Source organism: Conger conger, chromosome 13 (genome assembly GCF_963514075.1).
Source record: "Conger conger chromosome 13, fConCon1.1, whole genome shotgun sequence".
NCBI classification, from domain to species: domain Eukaryota; kingdom Metazoa; phylum Chordata; class Actinopteri; order Anguilliformes; family Congridae; genus Conger; species Conger conger.
Genome location: NC_083772.1, coordinates 7,521,330 through 7,544,255, shown reverse-complemented (window position 1 = coordinate 7,544,255; position 22,926 = coordinate 7,521,330). Strand labels below are relative to the sequence as shown.

Below are 22,926 nucleotides of genomic sequence, written 5' to 3'. Positions count from 1 at the left end.
AGAACACCACAGTGACAACATTCATTGCGTTGTTGGCTTTTTGTGTGCCTACTCTTTGAGCAACTACTCATTTTTTATTTACAAAAGAATTTCAAATATTTTTTGCAAAGCGAAAGACCAATGCTTCCTAGTTCGGGGAACTAATCATACTGGTATTATTGGTCCACAAGTGATGATGTCACAGGCTGTACAGGATGTGCACATGCCAACTTATATGTAACAAAACATTTATGTAAAATTAAATAGCTGTAAAAAGCTGCATACCATAGGCCAGGCCAGATATATAAACCTTTGCAGGATTCTGCTGGCAAGTAAGCCTTGAATTTTTTGTTCCCCAAATGTTTGAACTTCTGTCGTATTTGAAGCATTATGACACCCCAGTACTGTGACTAATGATCTGATCAGAAAATGCTGTTCAAGCTCTTCTGAATGGGAGGACATGGCTGTTTTTAGCACAAGGACAGGCCCCATGGTGTTGTGATCCTATCATTTCTCTCATAGTGCCTCACAGTGCAAGCTATCCTTGGAGACCAGCAGTGAGGAGACAGTGACTTCACTCTGACCACCTCGTCGCTATGCGATGCAGTCATCCCACACACATATGCACACACATCCCCGCCTGTCACACACAACCACGCAGTGCATCGAGAACCTCCAAGTGACGTACAGACGGACAGTATCAGAGCTCTTTCTTCCATATATGAAACGAGGAATGAGAAAACCAACAGTGTTTTCATCAAGCAGACGACTCAACGTTCTTCATCATCACCATGCCAGAGTTAGTCCAGTTACATATCCACACCGCTCATGTGGCTTTGGCATACACAGGCAGTGTGCATTCCACTGGTTTCCTTTGAAAATAGTGTTCATCCAGACAGTTCCTGCCATTACTTTACTGAGGGGCTTATTGTCCAATGCGCCCTTGCCTTGCCTCAGGAGTTTCCATGGTTACGCTTGTGAGAGGGTGGAAGAATGCTCTCCCGTTGCCAGGTGCGCAATCACCAGGCTAGCAAAGGGCACTGCAATCACAAAAATAAAAACAGACAGTTTAACACTCAACTGTCAGTTTAACACACAACTGTCAGTTTAACAGACAGTTGCACACACAGGCAACACAACTACCTGAAAAATACTCAACTACAGTTGTGCCATGGTCAAAAAGATTACAGAAAATGTCTCATCCCTGAAAGAGTTCCTCAACTGACTAAAGGACAAACACAATTCTCTAGCAGGTAAAACACACCTTCTGTGTTTGTAAGTAAATGTTAGTAGGGACGGGAGGAATTGACCCAACAGTGACCTGCCGGCCAGAAAAAAGCTCTCTCTGATGAAGATGGAAGCCAGGAGATCTGACTGTGAGGCTTAGTGAGCAGGTGACGGAGGGGTGTATTTTAGCAAACATGGCGGTAACCAAGCATGAACACACATTTACTGCCATGAGTACAGCCCCACCTCCCCCAAATAATGTCTGTCTTAAGTAATGAATTAAATCTAAATCTAAATTGAACTGGAGAAATGAAAACATAACATTTTTAAATCAAAGTTGCCATAAATTAAGTATTTTACGCATAGAGCAGGAAGCAGGATCTAGGGCTCATTGCAATCACTTATTTTTCCGTCCTAGTCTCCTCAGTCCAAGCCTGAGCCAGAAATCCAGCGAGGTCTTCCTTAAAGACAATCCAACCTGTTGAATGCTCCTTGAAGGAGCTAGAAGCAAGGAGCTAGGAGGATCCCGAAGGATGCTTGAACAAGGAAACACGAGTGCCTAATACATATTTCCTTGATTCCTCTGTCTGACGTGAGGAAAAGAAGCAAGGAGGTAATAACAGGCGATTAGAGAGCCCCTTGTCTCGCTCCTGCAGAAGCACTGACCTGCTTGGGGGAGGACCTGGGGCTGAGGGTGGTGATGCTGCTGGCATCGTTCTGCCCCCTGGTGGGCGGGGTAGTGCGGGAGCTGGGAGCACTGGGGGAGATCCGGCTTATACACTGCCAGGGGAGAGAGAGGAGGGAGATCCGGGTTATACGCTGCCAGGGGAGAGAGAGGAGGGAGATCCGGGTTATACACTGCCAGGGGAGAGAGAGGAGGGAGATCCGGGTTATACACTGCCAGGGGAGAGAGAGGAGGGAGATCCGGGTTATACACTGCCAGGGGAGAGAGAGGAAGAGTCGTCAGTCCTTCCACTCATCTACATTGCTGCTTCTCAGGGACCAGGGGAACACGTCAGGGCCCTGACTGTATCCGTGAGAGTAGTACTCACTGTGTGAGTGTGCACCGGGGCCCAAGAAAGGCTGCTGGGTCCGGTGGTCAGACCCCTGGTGCAGCAGGTCGTGCTCCTGGCAGCCGTGCAGCTGCGGCGGGAACAGCAGCCCCGCCAAACTCCCCGCAACCTCCGTCTGCGCCCGCGACACGCCCAGATCTGCAGCGAGACGACACTCCAGTATGCACACACATCACCCTGCACATCTACAGAGACCCGGGGGCGAGAGTTAGTTCAGGGCTCTGAGGCAGAGGGAGGGGGAGGGGCAGAGACAGCGTACTTACGCCGCGCTGCGGTCACGGCTCCTCCGGGCAGGGTTCTGATCCGGTCCTGGGTTTGATGGGGGCTGTCAGAGCGATGTATGTGCGTCAGCGTACTGACGGGAGGTAGCCCTCCTCCTGACATCTGCAGAGAGAGGAGAGATGGAGAGGGGGCCAGTGTGCAGGATCCAAAGGCAGCATTGTAATCCCTATACCAGGATAATACCACTAATGTACGACTGCTTCACAGCGTTAACAGTAGCTTTTTATTTATTATCTATATACTATTTCAATGCTTTTTCCCCCCTTTTACCTCTGACTTTGGAACCGCCAGTGTTATTCGTGTTCAGCACGCGCTCTCCTCCAAAGCATGTGATGTCACACACAGCAGTTCACAAATCAGGCTTGTGCAGACATGAGTCAGAGGAAGACGCTTTATGTTCAGCTCGACAAGTGGACAGTAGGTGCTCCACTAATACGCTATGTGATGCTAGAGAGAGTTGAGACTAAACCCCATCCCTTCACTGGGCGACCCTAGTGGCAATCACACGTGGCCCTGTGGGGCAGCTAATTCACGGTCCGCACCAACACCGAAAAAAACAGAAAAAAGTATATCTGACCATATTCTAACTCGCAAACATATTACTATACATGTTCCTACAGGATAAGCCAACCAGCGGCCCCAACAGTAGCTTGTATTTTTAACCCACACAGCAGTTCTCAGTAAAACAGAGTCGCCACTCATTTTGAATTAGGTCAACACTGACTGACCTAGTTCAGTGGTAATTGGCTGCTACTCATCCCAATGGTCTTGTTTGGCAGGTAAAATTCCAGGCAAACTCATGCAAGTGAAACAGAACACGTGTGAGACACGCAAACGCAGTTCCACCGTATTTCAGCTCAACAGCTACAAACAGCAAACCACCCAAGCAGTAGAGTCAGTACAGAGGATGGTTTTGCATGTTTCTCACGATAATGTACAAATTAAGGCTGCAGCAGCTTAAATTCCTTTATTCTTCAAGCAGCATTATGACACAGGTAACAGCCAAAGAAAACCTGTATGTGAACCTGTATGTATTGTGTCGGTACAGGGTGGCCTGTGGCGTAGTGGTTAAGGTAAATGACTGGGATCTGCAAGGTCGGTGGTTCAATCCCCAGTGTAGCCACAATAAGATCCGCACAGCCGTTGGGCCCTTGAGAAAAGGCCCTTAACCCTGCATTGCTTTAGGTGGGAATTGTCTCCTGCTTAGTCTAATCAACTGTATGTCGCTTTGGATAAAAGCGTCAGCCAAATGCCATTGATGTAATGTAATGAAACACAGTGAGAGTTGGACATTTTTTTTTCCTAGGGCAGCATCGAGGGGGTGCCATCTTGCACTGGCTGTTGCTGGTTAGTTAAGTGTAACTGATAATGGCAAAGAGAATAAGAAGGGCAGACACAGCAGAAGGAATGGTGGCAAACGTTATTTTTAAATACATGGAAAATGTACAGAAGGGCCCACGGCAACATAATTAACCACAAATTACAATTTGCTTGCAATAATATAATGCCTTATCATTAAAACAAAACTATGTGTGCAGTGACTTCCAAGCAACTTGAAATCTGCTTACCAATCAAAGTCGTAGGTGTTAGAATGGGGAGCTAGAGACACCACTAAAATTTCCCTCAGGATGAATAAAGTATCTATCTATCTATCTATCTACCACATATTTTACCTTTTCTTAGCTTTACATGTCATTTGGCAGACGCTTTTATCCAAAGGAACTTAAAGTTGATTGAGACTAAGCAACCAGGAGAGGACATGGATCAGCTATAAGTAACAAAAAAGGGATCAGCCACCACTACCAGAGACGGTGTTTAACTAGGAGGACAGACAGGAATATTACATTACATCTATGACATTTGCCAGACGCTCTTATCCAGAGCGACGTACAGTTGATTACACTAAACAGGAGACAATCCTCCCCTGGAGCAATGCAGCTCAAGGTCCCAACGGCTGTGCGAACCTTATTGGGATTATACCAGGGATCGAACCACCGACTCCTGCGGGTCCCAGTCATTTACCTTAACCACTACGCTACAGGCCGCTGTAGCTAATCTTAGCCCGCAGGTGTGCTCACCATCTTGGTGTCAGGTGAGAGCAGGCAGTGGGCGGGGTCCAGGTCGCCGGGAGACAGCTCCTGCAACACAGGCCGGCTGTCTTCCATGTTGTCGTTGCCATGGTGACCAATGGCTGTGCTGGAAGTGTCCTTGCTAGCTCCCTGCTGGCTGTAGCAGACCCCTGCGGAAAGACAGAGTTTAACATTTCACTGCCAGTTTAAATATCACATTACATGAATTTAGTTCATGCTCTTAATGAGAATACAATAAGAAACAAAAGTGCATTTGCCTGATTAATGTGAGCTGGACCTGGCTAACAACATTCCCACAGCAGCGAGTAAATATGCTAATCATGAATCACAGTACAAATTCCAAATACATCCAGGCTACATCCATAACAAGCCGGAAGAAACACAACACCATAAAAAACAACACCTGAATTAGTCAACGGTGGGAGTGGGAAGGGAAACTAGAGGCAGGCCTTGGTGTGCATTTGTTGACCTAATTCAAAATTAGTGGTGACTCTGTTTTACTGAGAACTGCTGTGTGGGTTAAAAATAAAAGCTATTGTTGGGGCCGCTGGTCGGCTTATCCTGTTCAGACCCTGTCACAGTGCGTGGAGACGTATGGAATCTGCATAGGCAAACGTTTCTGTTGCGCTGATCGCTTTGGAAACTTCACACCACCGCAGTGTGGCCTGTAGACAGGGACCGCCCTGTAGGCTTTAAACAGAGAACCGGATAAGCGTGTTCAGGAAAGACCACGACATGAGCACGCTTATGTCCCAGCTCCAATCAGAGTGACCCTCACATCTGTGTCCCATGAGTTCGGAGACGTCAGCGTTCCTGAGTGGCAGGGCAAGCATACCCCAGCCTCTCCACCTGTAATGTTGACGCACAGGAGCCAAAAGACCTCGCTGTCTGCACACACAGCCCCTCCCTGCCCACCGACCACATGCCCGAGCAACCTGCCACACACACACACATACACCCCACCCACCCAGGACACAGGAAATGATCTCCTCAGCTCTCCCTGCCTCAGTCCATCAGAAACACAAACACAAACGCCGCCCTGACCCTCCGCTCGTCTGAGGGAGAGTTGCATTCCACGCGACTCTCCCTCAGAAAGAAACGAGAGCTGCTCGGAAAAGATGTCGCAGCAATTTTTTGAAAGAATTATGTCACATAATGAAGAAATGAACTGCTGGATCCTGAGAGGGTTCATGGGTCAGGAGAACCGTAAAGCACTCACCGGGTCTGTGACCTGGCGGCTACACAACGGCCCAGGGCTCAGACAGGGACTGTGTCCCTGGTGCTTTACAACCGTGGAGCCACTAAAAGTGCCAGAGCTGAGGTATGCTATACAGAGCGGCCTCGTGGGGCTGTAAGTCGGGTTTGGCGCGGAGAAGTAATATCAGTGAAACAGAAGCCCGTAAACAATGAAGAAGAGAAGCGATTGGTTACTTTCACCCGGCGTCTCATGCAAACTGCATTTCCACATTTCCACTGTTTAAAAGTGCATAATTACTTTTGTAAGGTTGACTATAAATGGGCCTCTTGGTGCTTTCTTGGTGATGCTGCTTGTTTTTATATTTTTGAGAGACGAGCACTGATGTGATTTGTAATTGATGTGACGGAGTATAAACTCCACACAGTTGCTCTTTGAGAGACAGTGAGAAGTGTCCTCATGTGAGGCTCAGTCAGATTCAACAAGCAAACGAAGGCTCACCTGTTGCATGCAGCACTGGAACCAGAAACACACATGCTGTACGTCTGTCAAAGCTTTCCCTCAGAACAACAGTGGAGGAATAACCAGCAATATAAGCGGTTATAAAGGCTTATAAAGGCTTATAAAGGCTAAAAGGCTTGTTTGTAGCTCCATAGTTTGAGACGCCTGTTCTAATCAGATGCACAGTTTGGTCCTGACGGGCGCACATGACATAATGTCTGCGACACCCTCTGTAATTCAGTCACTAAAAAGTATATGAATTGTACCCTCTGTTAATGCATAATTTACATATAAGAAAGGGATAGACACACATTCACAAGTAGACAGGTGACAGATGTACCTCTTAAAGTCTATTCTTGGAAGTGATTATATAAATTGTAGTGAATTTCCTTGCACTTTCTTTAGAATGAAGAAAATGCAATGGGTGAAGATGAAAACTGGCTGATGGGTGATGAGTCAGATAACCCCCACACCTGTTAAGTAAAGGAAAAGTCACCTGGTCCTCATAGACCATGCCCTAACTATGCGCACACGTGTGGTTAAGGTCTTATGGACTGCAATGCAACGTTAACTGGAAATACTTCCATTCTGCATTTAAACAGTAAACAGAACTCTAGCACTGGAATGTGCCTTTTGATCAAAGCTGTATTTTTCCAAAGCTCTATTCTCCAGTTCCCATACCTTATTTAAAGGTACAATAGGCAAGATTTTTGTGTTAAAACATTGTTAAAAGACCATTGTAAATCCCTTCCTATCATTGAAAAAGGCTCACTGACATGTTGACTCACCCTCCGCCTGTGTTTATAGTCCTTAAGTTCAGGTTTCAAAATATGCAGTTGACGGGCCGGCACTCTGTACCAAAACACTGTATAGCTGTGCAATAATTCAAGCTCATTGGTGGAAAATTGGTTCTAATTGCCACAGCCAATGGGGTTTCAACGTCAGCGCGTTCACAGAGAAGGGGGAGGGATAAACAGTGTTGTGGTTTGAGGGTGTTTCTTGCTGTAATTCCTCTCTTGACCGTTAGGAGTCCAAAAGTACCTACTGTACCTTTAAACTAAAGCACAAAGACAGCCTCATCTTAGGATACCCACAAGACGTGTGGTTTAGCTAACTGAGCTGAGCTGTGAACAGAACGCAGCAGTAAACGGGTCCCACACACTGTAGTTCAGACCGCTCTGCTGGGAATATGAAAGTCCTGTCAATGCCAGACCTTCCCTGTCTCATCACAGGAACACACCATACCAACATGCCAACCAAACTCCTGTGTAGATCCCCCAGAAACATCTTAACTCCACTGACCCCGTAATGATCCTTTCAACACAAATAACGTAAGTAGGAGAGGAGGAGGAGGTCACCCAAAACTACAGCAGAGGGGGTCCATCATTCCTGTGTAGAGAGAATAGAGGCAGTAGCCCAGTGGACAGCTCCTGTTGATCCAGCCCCTACCCAGTCTCTGCCATTATACTGTGGCCCAATAAAGTCTGGCGGGGTGGGGGCTTTGCCCACAGAGATAAATAAACATGGATTACAGTTACGAGTCTCTTCTAATATACCCCTCACAATGGAGCCCCCAAAGAGAGGGCTACAGGGAGCAGGGGTCAGAAGTCATGCGGCAACCAAGGATTTTTAACTGTCAATTGAGCATGCATAATGTGGACGGTGCCATGGCAACCCAGTGAGGGCCCTGCTGGGCTGGTATTGTAAGGCCAGCGTCTGGCTCTGATGAACGGCTGAGGCCGTCAGCGGGACATCGGCCGGACACCTTGCAAGCATGTGGACTCTCTGTAGCGCAAACTACCTTCTGCTGAAGTTCCCCTCTCCTTTCACGAATGCCCCCTCTCACTGGAGCATCAGGCCAGTGTGGGGAAGGGGTTCAGGGAGTCATATATATTTATATAACTATATAACTATATTATATAACTATAACTATATATAACTCACTGAAGGGTTCACAGGAAAGAGGAATCTGCCTCTGAAAGAGATTGAGTGTAAACTAGTGTTCGTGTCCGCAGTGCCAGCCTAAAAACCAGCCATGGCACTGAAATAAACCAGCTGAAATGCTAAATGTAGCATTGTGAGCCAAAAACTGGATCATAAGCTTGAGGAAGTATGGCCACCTGAAAACCGACAAAATTAGGCTACGACGGAACCCATAAAATTTCAATAATTATTTTTATCTTAGGTGCACAAGATGAAAAATTATTATTATTATTTAAACCTTAGGAGGCTTGTACGAAGCAATATATTTCACATTCTCGTTACGTAACCATATGTTGTTTTTCATGTGGAATATAAAAATATATATATATATGTGGAATATATCGGAGTATATAGGCTACATACAAAGGTAGTTAATTTATGTAGTGAAAATTCCACCATTTCACTTTTAAAAAGTTACAGAATTATTTTTACAGCTGAATAAACTATTTTATAGAGCCAAGTTAGCAATATGTAGTTAATTCTCTTCAGAAAACTTGCAAACTCCAAACTCCAGCAACATAATCTAATGTGTAGATAACGTCAGCCACTGCTTTATTTCTCCATGTATTGCACAACTTCTTTTATGAATGCACAGTGTGATGCGTTTCCATTTAATGCATTTATTGCACCACTGACAATCAAGAGCCAAACATGCGTGGCTACGCATGCTACCGTTGGTTTCACATCAGCTTTGAGGTTTCTGCATTTCTATTCTCTATTCTTTCACTTCTCATTATCTCATTATCTAATTTATCAGGCCCAGTGTCCTCAGGTTCTCCAGCCGCCAACTGACCTGGCTGCCAGGGCAGACGAGATTAAACCTCTGGCTAAATGTCATGCATTAGCCTCCCTTTCTGCGGTATCAAAGAGGACACAGTCCACTGACTGCATTACCCTCCCCTTTTTTCACTAACAATAAAGACACAGTCCACTGACCGGCCCTCTTTCCGTTCTTGATAAAAAAAACACAAAACCACATCATGGTCTCCAATAATTCAGTGCCAAATGATCCAGACATTTTTTGTGAGTGCAACGCCGGGGCTGGTTGTGTTACCCTGAGGCCCGGATTCAACCCTGACCTGGCATTTTTGTGGGGGGCGAGGCACAGTCCTGGGGCCGGGAGGGAGAGCTGTGGGGCAGCAGGGCGTCAGCGCCGAGAGAGGACCCGCCGTAGGCATCCAGGGCCAGTTTCTGTCGGAAGGCTTCCTCCTTGCGGCGATTGGCGAACCAGTTGTAGACGCGCACCTCCGTGACCAGGTTGGAACCCAGGCCATAGGCTTTGGTCGGGGGCACTCCTCTCTGCACACACTCGGCTCTGGTTAGAGGGGGCGGAAGCAATGCCAACACTTTAATCCCAATGAAAGTTGAAAATGGGAGAGCCAAGATGGAGTTGCTCAGCAGTCCAAATTATATGAAATGTGAAGTTTTCACATACAGTGGCACAGTATTATTTTGTGATGTATAAAAAATATGACTGGTTGTCCCTCTTTCTTACCGATTACATTCCTCCACCAGCGCCTCCCTCTCCTCCTTGCTGGGGTTCCTCTGTCGCTCATAGGCCTGGTAGAGGATCTGTTGGGATGCAGGGCCCCATTTGAAACGGTTGCGCCTCGTTTTCTTGCAGGCTGGGTCGACATCCTCCCCATCCTCAGCCTGTCCCGTTTTCGGTCCGGGCTGATGGAAGTCTGGGAAAATAAACAGCACCTGATCCTCACTGCTTGTGCCTGTCAAGTACATGCTGTTAGAGGCTTGACCTGCCTGGGTGAACTCTGAAAAATAAGAGAAAGCGGGTTTTACACATCTCTCAACACACGCATACACACACTTACACACACTTACACACACACGCACACTAGGGTTTCCGGACAGATTTAGAATTTGTCAAAACCGGACAACGTGCATAGCTGTAAGCGTAGTCGCGAACAAAGTCAGCAGCTGTCATACCGGGGTGGGGGGTGGGATTTGGTGGATGTCCCCCTTGGTTACGACAACTGCATTGAATCTCAATCCCAATCCCAATCCCAATCCAAAGACACTTACTGCATGTAGCCATATCGTGTCCTGGGAGAAGCTCATATATTAACTTACGTCTGAGAATTTCTCGCTGTTTCCGGACGTACCAGGTGTAGAGTGCTGCACGTTTATAGGTCTTCATGGGCGTGCCTTTATTGAGGTGCTGGGACAGATGGGATTGGTTGAGCCCTGTGACGTCCACCACCTCCCGCTGGGGAATGTTGTGCTGCTTCATGTACCCTCTGATCATGCGGGCGGCACACCATGGGTCTTCACTGCGTCCAATACAATGCAATACACACAACACAATCACCACTGAACCGCCAGAAGAATGCAATACACACAACACAATCACCACTGAATCGCCAGAAGAATGCAATAAACACAACACAATCACCACTGAATCGCCAGAAGAATGCAATACACACAACACAATCACCACTGAATCGCCAGAAGAATGCAATAAACACAACACAATCACCACTGAATCACCAGAACAATGCAATACACACAACACACTCACCACTGAATCACCAGAACAATGCAATACACACAACAATCACCACTGAATCACCAAAACAATGCAATACACACAACACAATCACCACTGAATCACCAGAACAATGCAATACACACAACACAATCACCACTGAATCACCAGAAGAATGCAATACACACAACACAATCACCACTGAATCACCAGAACAATGCAATACACACAACACAATCACCACTGAATCACCAGAAGAATGCAGTACACATAACACAATCACCACTGAATCACCAGAACAATGCAATACACACAACACAATCACCGCTGAATCACCAGAACAATGCAATACACACAACACAATCACCACTGAATCGCCAGAAGAATGCAATACACACAACACAATCGCCACTGACTCACCAGAACAATACAACACACACAACTCATTGAGTCTACAATCAGTAGACAAAAAACACTCACTGAGTTACCAATACAATACCACAACATAATCACCATCCTTACAGGTCCTCAGAACCATTGAGTCATATAATAATAATAATAATAATAATAATAATAATAATAATAATAACAAGAATAAGAATAATACAATAATAATACAAACATATAATGTCAAACATGAAAATAAAAGGAAGTATAATAATAATAATAATAATTATTATTATTATTATTATTATTATTATTATTATTATTATTATTATTATTCACGATTCCAATATTCAGTAGGTTAGTTTGTTTCAGAGAATATCTGTGTTAAAAATGTCCTGCAGTTTTATAAGAAAATCAGGTGGTAGGTTTTTCCAAACATATTGGAGAACTTGCCACAGTTCTTCTGCAGACTTTTCTGTTGCACTCACCTCTGGCTTTCCAGGTAATCCCAGACAACCTCGATCAAGTTTTTATATGAAAAGTGGTCCATTACTTAATAGTTACTTTATTTAATGAAATGTACTCTGTAACATTACATTTTTGGGGAAAATTAATTGGAAATCTCAAATGTTCTATTTTCTACTGACACACATTTTAAAAAAAACTTCATAAAAAACGAATTAATATTTTTAAAATATAGGCTTTTTACTCAGTAAAACCTGTATATGCAGGTCTACGATTGTAACGAAGTAAAAAATTATAAATTAATTAATTAATTAATTACACACACACACACACACACACACACACACACACACACAGTTTTACACAGAAGTGGTTACAACAGAGAAATTCGGGGACGTCGCCGATGTAGGCAAAGCCAAAAACAAAAAGGCACTTTAATTGTTTTCACCTTTAACTGTTAAAAGTATAGTATAGCAAAGTGCAGCCCACTGCAAAGGTATACTCACGCTAAGATTCCATCTACTTCAGCCCTCTGCTCTGCCGCCTCCTCTGTATCGAGGGACAGAAGTTCCTTAAGTATTGGCGGTGTATCCAAATTGTCCCCATCGTCGGAACCCTCGTCACCCGATAACCTGGAGCCCTTACCGTGTCCGTTGGCCAGTCTACTGAAGATTTGCTTTGAATCTGAATAATTTCCGTTCATCTTAGAACTTGGCCGGGACATCTGGAAATCCACCAGTTTAACCCCAGTCCTACTCTGGCTGAGGTCGTCCAGCGCTTGGATCAAAATGTCTTTGTTAACTCCGGAACTCAGCAGAGCGACCAAAAGCTCTTTTTGCAGAGGCGTCAATTTAGAGACCATTTTAAGTAACTGAAATACAAGCAAAAAGCGCAGGACTGACAAAGGATCATTTAAATGATAACTCGTTCTGCGCTCTGTGGTTTTAGTTTCAATAGGCTACAAATACAGTAGCAGGCCCTGGCAGCACCTGCCCAAAGAAGCTCCACAACCTTACTGTTCGACTTAATAGCTTGAATTGCCAAGACGCTTGACGCAGGCAGGCAATATAAAACATGATAATTAGCAGGCTGTCAGATCGGACTCTATGCAAATACTGGCTCTGTTCACCGAGCAGAAGGTACGCTGGATCGCTGGCGCTTGTATTCTGCCAAACTTGACATTTTGACTTTACTGAGTTAATATCGAGCTGCGAGATAACCATCACTGAGATAATAATAGCAACTTCTCTTCTAATGTTTAGAATTTTATTTTTTATTAAATTACAGTATACAAATTAATTTACTGTAAAAAATAAATAGTTTTGTCCCAAATGAATTCGTCCCATAATGAATAAATACCAAGGACAGTAGTTCCTTATTTGCTGTACGTGAAGATTTATCATCGTGCATCTGGATAAATGCAGCAATACTAAATATTCAAAGTAACCAATATTCAAATATCAATGAAACTCACATTTACTACACAAATTGTCAAAAAACAAAACAAAAAAACCCTCTAAATTAATTAGTGGTCAAGATCTTGGCGGCTGAACTGTACACCCCTCGTCATTCCATACCACAGGTTTTTCATGGGACTTAAGTCTGGAGACTGAGATTGCAGAACACGGTTATTGTTTTTACGTAACCATTTCTGCATGGATTTTGTCCTGCTGGACGACCTATGTATGTCCAAATCTAAGCTTCCTAGCAGTGGCGACCACATTTTCTGCCATGATTTCCTGGTACTTTAATTCATTGATCTTAAATAGTGCCACTGGCAGCAACACATCCGCAGAACATCAATGGCCCACTGCCATATTGTTTTTGTACCCATTACCTAACTTGTGACGGCCAATTACCATCTGTGCCTTTAGACTGTGATTAACTAAATAAAACTGTATTAGGGCTGTCTGTAGCGTAGTGGTTAAGGTACATGACTGGGACCTGCATGTACCTGCCTGCTTTGATTATGAGCATTGCCTTTTTTTGGACTACGTTTTGGATCTGCCCCGTTAATAAAACCTGCCTTTCACGTTACCCCTGAGTCTGCTCTTGGTTCCTCCATCCCACAAAGCTGACATGCCCAAAGGACAATTATTGTCAATATTTCCATTGACATTCCAGTACAAGCCGTACTTCATTTCCGGAGAGCACATGGGAATGAGACATAATTCCGCTTAATCTCCCACATTTTCAAAATGAAAATATTTGTCTCCAGTCAGAATCATAGTCCATGTGTTTGTGGACCCTGTATATATATTTTTTAAAGATTGAAACGCCTTTCCTTCAAACGAGTGAAGCTGCTCCAGCTGATGTTCCGCACAAGTTTTGGGCTGAATTCTCATTATTTCCTGTGTTCTAAAATTGTTAGAGCAAAGGTTAGAGCAAACTCTTATAGCAGTGAAAGCCTGTATCATTCCAGCCAGGCTCAATGGCCCTGTGACCTGTCCTGGTTATGTTATTGGTGGTGTAATGAGTTAAGGAGTTTGAGGTTAAACGGAAAGCATGGGCAGTGACCCAAAGTGTGCCACACAGGTCTGCCCTGACCTCCCTCTCGGTCTCCCTTCACACCCCCGGAGATTTGAGCTCAAAGTGGAGAATCTGGAAACTTCTGCAGTGCTTGATCTGGTCCTGTTCCAGACACTGAACTGAATTTGAACCCCATCAACAGATCATTCACTGCTTGAGAATTTGAAGGGGGATTTTTCGTTTGTTAATTTTTTATTTTTCACTTACTGGATTGATAGAGATAGAGATTACTTTTTATCCTTAGTGCAAGCCAGCAAACACATATATTAGCTCTTACCTCTTTCTATGATACCATTAATGTTCAGTGATATCCCATGCATGTTCTATTTTGCTGACTCTTTTCATCCAGTGCCCTCTAAACATGCACTAAAATGCATAAAAAAATTTTTTGGGTTAAAATATTATTGCCATTCCCTGCAGCCATGTTACTGTATAGAACACTGTATAATTTCATGCTATTAATATCCAGGTGCAACTGCAGGGTCCTGACACACACATTGCCAAGTGCCCAGGTAAAATTCATGGCAGGTTTACCTTGGGCAACTCCACCAGTCCTGCAGGCTTTTTTTTTTTTAAGATGGTCTATTATTCACTGGAAATGTTTTTGTTGAATTTAGTCAGGGCTCTTTGAACAGGGGAAATTACTCAGGGGGGATGAGGGGACCACGCAAGAAAAAGACTCTGTTCCAGTACTAGGGGCATAAAGGCAGGCTTGGTCTGGACTGACTACCAGCCAATGGACTGCCGTTGTCAGTCTTTTAACGGCAGTGAATGAGTCCATGCTGAACGATTTTCACATTGCTTGGAAAAATGCTCTATTGTTTGTGCTTTTCTTTAGATTCTTTAGATTGTTTCAGAGATTTGTGTTGCCCCCAGAGTGGAGAGAGGGCTACGTGGGCAGGGAAGTAGACTGATGGATTGTGTCCAAAATTAAGTTCCCAGTGAAGAGCTTGGGTCCCTCCCCCACCCCTCCCAGGCCATGGCCTCCTTCATGTCTCCATGCTCGTCCGCACGTCTCCCACCAGCTATATAATAGCCATGAACTCAAAATAGTTTTAGACTCCTGTAGGTCTAAGGATTAATTTTGATTCCCTTAACTCCTTAAGATTCACAAATACTTTTTGTTTGTGTTTTGCTGGCCCTACTGACATGCAAATATGAAAACATAAGCAATATTATAATTTACTATGTTTTCATTGAGGTTACAAATAATTGCCCGTCTTTACTAGAGATGTAGTCCAGGACTAAACTTAATCTGTCCGTGAAATCAGACCAAAATGCACTTTTATTTTGAAAATCGCTAGAGAAACCACACCGGAAGTTCGTTCGCATTCCTGCTTTATACGTCTTCTAACAGAAGTCTGTATTGTTAATATCCCCTTTATAGACTGCAACTATGGTTAGACTCAGAATACATTTCCATACTTTCAACATAATAAGATTACTAAAAGACTAAATAAGGAATATAAGTGGGATATTTCTGTTCGCTAAGTATTCAGGGGCTCGTAAGAAGGAATTTCTAAGGAATTTGGAAATGTATTGTAAACTTTTTGTCAGCTGCCTAACAAATGACAATGAATACTCGCTAGCAAGCGAAAAGTTTTCAAGCAAATGTGGTCAGCAAGCTAATAGCCAAGTTGTGGCATCGGCAGTGTGTAACTGCATGTACGGTACATTTACCATTTTAAAATATACTCGTGAGTTTGTTCCTTAAGTGTATCTAAATCGATACCCTGCGTCTGCTTATGCAAATGTTCGAAGTTTGAGCGTCGGCGATTTTTAAACGGTGATCTACTTTTTAAAAAAAACTTTTCACTTCGATGAATTCGGCTGGCTGGAGACGATGGGCTCATCTGATGGTGAAACAGCTAACGCTGTGTTTCTCACTGTTTTTATGCTGGGTGGACGCTTCGATGTGGCCCCACTGTGACAATGGAAAGGTATGGATATCAGACTGGAGTTTCCTCTAGAAATTCTCTGTGCTAATTGTAGCATGAACGTCATAATCGAGCAGCCAAGTAGGCTGCCACTGATGATCTGTCAAGAAAGTGTAAAACTATTGGTGCATTGAAAAAGAAAATAAAAGATTCACACAAAAAAGGAATAATAATAAAACATAGAAAAAAGCAATGTGTAAACATTGACATGTGTGCAGAATAATGTAATGACTTAACTACCAAATGTGGCTGTGCTCTCCATGAAACGTGCCTTTGTAGACAAACACTTGTCACACAACCAACTGCTTGAAGTGACATGAAATAGAGCCGAGAGTCGTGTTTCGAATGGAGAACGTGGCAAATACACATATGCAATCACAATTTACATTAAAACGTTGCAAATTAATCGGTGGGTGATAGATCCAATGTAATGTCATCTGACGCTAGGAAGAAAATGAGAAAGTGTTAAATTTGAAAGAGAGTTCAGACTTGTTGTGGATGAAGATCTACTCATGTCCCCGGTATTCGGTAATGCCTATATTTAATGTCATTCTTTAGTGAGAACATCACTTACAATTAATTAAGGATGTGAATGAATGGTCTTTAATAATTGGTCAAACTTAAGCCTACTCTAGAGGCATATGTAGTTACAGCATTTAACTTTTTAAATCCATTCTCAATTAAATTATTAAATCAAAGGCGAAAAAAAAAATACATCGGCCTAACCCCACACCGTCCACCCCACTTCCGTCGAGTCTGTTGACCTCGGTATTTTCAGGTTCTGGTTACCTCCCTGCCCTTCTATAGATTATCTGGGGGTCTGTGTCACATGCTTCAGACCCTTTGGAAGTTCAGGAATATCTCTTTTTCCCGTGTTCTACAGAATGCTGTTAAATGGCAAGCCGATATCACTTTAAACATTTTAGGCGCACTATTTGGAGACACGGTGTATTGTTTTGAGTGTGCGACGTGCAGCGAGAAAGAGACTAACAGCTGTGTGTATCTGTCAGCTTTGGCTTGAGAAGGACCTGCCTCGCTCTGCTGTGTACCGATGTGCTGGGGCATCCTGGTCAGAGTCCACCCAGGTAATTATCAGGTTCAGATAAGTAAATAGTACTGGATATCGCCCAGTCACTTGTAAGGGGGTTTCCATAATGCTGTGTAAGACTCATTTTATTTTAAATGTTTAAAGTTTAACATACTTGTGTTGACTTTAACTGTACAAACTGTACAAACAACATTGGTTAGGACATTTTTCTCATGTTAATGTTTCCAGAAATACTGGAACTAAACTAATATGTATCGGTTTACTTTCTATGTTAACAGAAACTCCCCAGCATTGATACCAAACATCCATTACAGGTATGAGTAAATCTCTCACACTGCCAACCACAGACAATCTTATTTTTGTATGTATTAAAATGACCATGTCAGACAGCAGACATAACAACCCGAAACAAGCCTATACTAATTACCTCTACAAAAAGCCCTGAACGGCAAACTTGCTTCTAATTTGAGGTCCTCATTCAAACCTCCATTAACATCAAGACCATATGGTCACTCTTGCACTTTTACAAAGAAATTCCTCAGTGATTGGTTTAAACAGGTAATTTATATAAATCTAGAGATGCAGACATTCAACTAATTTAATTCAACTAGTATATTTTGGGGAGGATGCTGGCTGGTTAAAATATTGAAAACAAAAACACGGAAGCATTTACCTGTCATTTTCAGCCAGTTGAAAAAGCAAACCAGAAGTACTTCTAAAAGGCCTCTTTATGTACGGTACAGTGCTGTTGGGGTGGGGTGGGGGTACTGCAAAGCACGATTATGGGATTAGCTTTTAACCATCTTTTTTGGAAGTTTGATTTAATAAGAATGTTTGGTTGTTTCGAAATGCTGAGCTAGTTTCACGTAACTCCATTAACACAATTCTGGTCAAATGGAAAGCAATTTCAGATTCTGCGAAACGATATGAGCAAAGCAAAGTGTCAGAAATGAGAAACATGCAATTATTGAAGACAACTTTTGCTCATATACACTCAGTGATCACGTTATTAGGTAGACCTGCACACCACCTTGTTCATACAAATATTAAATCAGCCAATCATCTGGCAGCAACTAAATACATAGAATCATGCATAGAACCCTTTCCACCCACCCAGGCCCAGAGTAAGCACTGTGAAAACAGGGATTTAAATATAATAAAACAAAACCCGTTGATCCATGATCCTGACCAAACGTGACAGTGCAGTGTGTAAAACGTTTAAAGAGGTGATAAGAGAGGTGATAAGCCGTCATCAGTTCACTTACAGTCATGGTAATGCTTCACATGGGGGGAACACAGGAAATGATGTCAGCTGAAGCCAGTGAAGAGAGAGGCTGTTAGAGTGGACAGGGGAAGTTTTATTGACTGTCTCTGGAGTCACAACACACCTCTGCTTTCATTCTGTCCACAGCCAGCCATGTCTGTCTGCATGCAAACCCCCATCACATACAACCACACCATCCCCAGCAGGTAAGGTAACGCAAGCCCACCTGGGAATAGCCCATGTGTCGAGGTGATAAGTGGGGATGGACTACTGTTGGTATTTATTTACTGTTAGCATGAGTACAGATTTTGATGATTGTTTATCATTATAAAAGGCCGCCTTCCTCTCTCTCCAGTGGTGCCCATAGGCCAGTGGGTGCGCAGAGTGGGGAGTACCTGTTCTGTCCGCCCCAGCGTTGGCTACACAACCTGCAGGTGAGGGGCAGCGCTCTTAATTCCAGCCACACTTGGTTAAAAAAAAAAAAAAAAAAATTATAATAATAATAATAATACTATACATGTCTTGGTTTTATGAAAAACAAATAATTTTAGGCTGGAAAGCGTTGGTTTTTCTATGTCGAATAGAACTCATATTTTTATTGTCAGTTTTCCTCTACTGCTTTTCTATGAAACTTGGCATTAATCCCAAGTTGCACCTGACCATTATATGTGAAACTTCATGGTTAATACTGTTCTGATATGAATATATCTTGATCTCTGTGTGTTTGCAGCATGGGGCAACCGTATTCCTGTATCACCCGTGTGCCCCTGCATCAGAGCGTGTCCGTCTGTCTGTCCTTGCACACTCCTGTCTGTCCGATTACGTCATCACTCCGCACTATGAACTCGGTGCGAACAGGGTGAGCCACGTTCATTCAGACCTGCACACTCACACTCCAGATACAGTTTAAACTACACATGGATACAAACATTCATCATAATAATAATAATACAATCGTAAATGTGGGTCTGTCATGCAACTTCCATCGTGTTGTGCTCCTCTAACTTGCAGTGCCCTCCATAATGTTTGGGACAAAGGGCCATTAGGCCAACATGTGGTTAAAGTGCACATGCTCAGATTTTATACATTTTGGTTTCACCATATAGAAATTACAGTGGTGCATTTCAGGGCACAATAATCTGACAATGTGCACTTTAACCACATGCGATTTTTTTAAAATTACAAATCTCAAATTGTGGAGTACAGAGGCAAACAAATAAATTGTGTCTTTGTCCCAAATATTGTGGAGGGCACTGTATATAAGCTCACCAACATTGAAAGAATGGTTCATGAATCATTACTGACTTAAACCTGGAACAGCATTCAGGTAACAGCACAAACGTGCATGTTGTCAAGAACATTATTTTGTACTAGTCTGTTTATTCTGTAACAAAAACTATTGACTATATACCAGTCTTTTTGTACAGTAATTTAGTACTTTTTTTCTTGAAACATGTTGCACAAAATTTCATGAGTCAAGCTAATTTCACCTCTGGAAAGTGAACTAACAACAAAGCGTTTTGGTAGAATGTCACATTTAATCTGCGATTCAGAAATGTGTATTTTGTCCTTCTGTTTAAAGCCTTTAGCCATGGCCTCTTGGGGTCGTACTCTGGAGCTGTCCCACGTGACAGAATCGGAGGTGTGCGGTTGGCTGGACGCGAATGCAGCCAACCGCTTTGGGGGCAGGAAGCTTCAAAAGGAACAAAGACGAGAGTACCGTCTGTACCTGACACGGCCGGCAGGTGTCTCCCGGCTGACGGAGTCTGGAGAGAGAGGAGCACAGAAACCACTGGCTGTGCTGGAAGAGCAACAGGCCAGAGAGCAGGTGAGATCAGCGTGGAGAGGGGGGGTGAGCAGTGTGGAGGAATGAGAGAGGAGCTGGAGGAGGTGAAAGCCCTGCTGGATGGAGGAGGTGTGGAGAATGAGAAAGTAAAAACCGTCTCTGATTGTGTCTCCTATAAGTCTGTGAAGCGCTGCTGTGAGGGAGCTCTCTCCCGGCTCTGGGAGGGAGATTCTGAGATGGACAGATGGAAGAAAAAGAGGAGAAGGAGAGCGATCTTCAGATCTTCAGAAGGACAGGGGGAGAAACGGGAGGAGACGTATAAAGACGGTGTAAATAGTGAGGCGGCGTCTCACTCGGAGCCAAACGGCACGGGGCCTGAACGAGTGCCGGCGCACAGGCCTGTCCGCCCGCCAGGGAGGGCCGCGGGAACGAGCGGGAAACCAGGCCAGGCCATGACGGGGAGAGGGGCGGTGAACAAAGAGAGGAACACGGAGTTAAAACAAAGAGAGGAAGGAGCGGTGGAGAAAATACCAGAGGGCGACTCGGGGGGCCAGCGGGAGGACGGGGAAACATCCCGAAAGACTCACGACAGGCAAAGAGACTCCCAAACACTGGGGGCAGTGCAGGGCAGGGGGGAGGGAGGGGAAAAGCCGGAGAAGAGGGAGACGTCCCGGGATCACGGATACGGAGGAGACGCCAACACCGTGTCTGAACCGCACGGGGGGAACGGGCGCCCCAAGCCGAAACAGCAGACACAGGACCCAGAGGGCCAGCCGGACGGCAGCAGGGCGCGGCAGCGGGATCCCGGGTGCTGTGGCTGCACGGGGGCTCCGGCGGAGCGTGCCGTGCTGGAGCAGAGGCTGCACACCCAGCGCACAGACGAGGCGGTGTGGGCGGCCGCGGCTCTGGGCTTCCTGCTGGTGCTGCTGGCCCTGTCCGTGCTGCACACCCGGCTGTACAGACACTGGCGCACCATGCCCAGCCTGTACTGGTACCACCCGCAGCACGACTACGACAGCGTGGCAGGTGAGATCTGTAGTGTCGCGGGAGAGATCAGCAGTGTGGCAGGTGAGATCTGTAGTGTCGCAGGTGTGATCAGTGCGTGGCTGGTGAGATCTGTAGTGTCGCAGGTGAGATCAGCGTGTGGCATGTGAGATCAGTGGTGTAGAAGGTGAGATCACCAGTGTGGCAGGTAAAATCAAAAGTGTGGCAGGTGATATCAATAGGGTGGCAGGTGAGATCAGCGTGTTGCAGGTGAGATCAGCGTGTTGCAGGTGTGATCAGCGTGTGGCATGTGAGATCAGTGGTATAGAAGGTGAGATCAGCCTGTGGCAGGTGAGATCTCTAGTGTGGCAGGTGAGACCAGCAATGTGGCAGTTGAGATGAGCAGCAAATACAGCAGCAAAATACCATGATTATATGAACTACCAACCACCTGTGGTGTTGACTGTAAATGGTGTGTGTGTGTGTGTGTGTGTGTGTGTGTGTGTTTCGCCTATTCCGACGCAGACTAAAAACACACATTTTCAAACTGTACCTTAGTCCTCCCTCCTGATTTCCCTCGCCCCCTTTCTGATATCCCTATCCCTCTTGTCTAACCCCCCCCCAAAAAAACTTCATGTGTATTTTACTAGTTATGGATGTGATGCTTTAACTTGTGGAAGAACCTATGCACTTGTAAGTCGCTTTGGATTAAAAGCGTCTGCTAAATGGCAAAAGTGTAACTGTAATGTAAATGTTCCAGACGTGGTGCGCAGGAGGCTGAAGATGTCGGGAGGGAAGAAGAGGAGGGCCCCTCAGAGCCGAAGGCAGGAGTGTGTGCTCCTCCCCAGCTCCAGCACAGAGGACGAGTCAGAATGAGCCTTCATCCCTTCATCCCTTCATCCCTCTCCTCCTCCGCTGAACCTGCCCCTCTCCATCTCAGCCCTCCTCCTCACACGGCAAACTGCTGCATCCAGTCCGGGGTTCCAGGGTTTTGATTGTATATAATATAATAGGGAGAGGCACAGAGCTCTAGGACTGTCAGTTTTATGGACAGCCGTCATCGTAGCAAGCTCGTTTCGTTGGTTGCGAAATCTATTTATGGAAAAGCGATGGCAATAATCCTCATCAAAACCACGCTGCAAATGACACTTTCTAGTATCCAGTTAGCGTGATAGCTAGCAAGTTGTATTTATACTATATTTTTTATTTTAAAAAGTTTTTAATATTGATTTTTACAAAACCTTGGATTTTAGTAGAATCATGCATATTGTGCAGGTTGCTAGTTTATAAGCTAATGTGGACAAATGAGTGAGTGATAGTTAGCCAGCAGAAGATTTGAATGTTCATCCAGCCCCTGGAGTGATTCCCAGCAGCACAGAAAAAAAGAGAAATCAGCTTGATAATTATCTTTAAAATGATGTATGTATGAAAATGAAACGGTTCATGAGAGACAAAGGTCATTGAAAAGGTGATGTACAGAACTCCAAGCAGTAAAGGAATCACTTTCTTGTAATTCTCAATGGCCTTCATTCCTGACGCATTCATGTCTAGTCAGATTCTGTTGTCTTAAAAAATCCTAAATCCTTTGTCTAGTCAGTACAGAATACATCATCTCATACATAGATCAGTAGTATGTGCATGACGTGGCAAGTGTATACCTCGAGTGCACATTTTAGTTTTTCGCTTTCAATCT

At 44.5% G+C, this 22,926-nt stretch overlaps 2 protein-coding genes across 2 annotated transcripts; one reads left to right on the top strand and one right to left on the bottom strand.

Moving 5' to 3' along the window:
• Positions 1–948: 948 nt before the first annotated feature.
• Positions 949–12,547, bottom strand: hnf1ba (HNF1 homeobox Ba). The gene is made up of 9 exons (XM_061217744.1): positions 12,192–12,547; positions 10,419–10,618; positions 9,826–10,099; positions 9,410–9,645; positions 4,628–4,800; positions 2,543–2,663; positions 2,274–2,417; positions 1,873–1,986; positions 949–1,019 (listed from the first exon to the last, which is right to left on the bottom strand). The coding sequence occupies exons 1-9, from the start codon at positions 12,545–12,547 to the stop codon at positions 949–951; spliced, it is 1,689 nt and encodes a 562-aa protein (XP_061073728.1).
• A 3,040-nt stretch (positions 12,548–15,587) lies between these two features.
• On the top strand, positions 15,588–22,746 carry tp53i13 (tumor protein p53 inducible protein 13). The gene is made up of 9 exons (XM_061217938.1): positions 15,588–16,154; positions 17,162–17,236; positions 17,478–17,513; positions 18,611–18,669; positions 18,819–18,897; positions 19,194–19,322; positions 20,046–20,291; positions 20,429–21,275; positions 21,994–22,746. Exons 1-9 carry the CDS (start codon positions 16,035–16,037, stop codon positions 22,107–22,109), a joined length of 1,707 nt encoding a protein of 568 aa, XP_061073922.1. The 5' UTR covers positions 15,588–16,034; the 3' UTR covers positions 22,110–22,746.
• The last annotated feature ends 180 nt before the right edge of the window (positions 22,747–22,926 follow it).

What these genes read in the sequence shown, in the direction of transcription:
- tp53i13 (XM_061217938.1), top strand. Translation starts at nt 16,035, where the DNA reads ATGAATTCGGCTGGCTGGAGACGATGGGCTCATCTGATGGTGAAACAG. An exon ending in CCCACTGTGACAATGGAAAG is followed by an intron (nt 16,155 to 17,161) that starts GTATGGATATCA and finishes TGTATCTGTCAG; the next exon opens with CTTTGGCTTGAGAAGGACCT. An exon ending in ATGAACTCGGTGCGAACAGG is followed by an intron (nt 19,323 to 20,045) that starts GTGAGCCACGTT and finishes TTCTGTTTAAAG; the next exon opens with CCTTTAGCCATGGCCTCTTG.
- hnf1ba (XM_061217744.1), bottom strand. Translation starts at nt 12,547, where the DNA reads ATGGTCTCTAAATTGACGCCTCTGCAAAAAGAGCTTTTGGTCGCTCTG. An exon ending in GAAGTAGATGGAATCTTAGC is followed by an intron (nt 10,619 to 12,191) that starts GTGAGTATACCT and finishes TATTGGACGCAG; the next exon opens with TGAAGACCCATGGTGTGCCG. An exon ending in ACAGCGAGAAATTCTCAGAC is followed by an intron (nt 10,100 to 10,418) that starts GTAAGTTAATAT and finishes CTTATTTTTCAG; the next exon opens with AGTTCACCCAGGCAGGTCAA.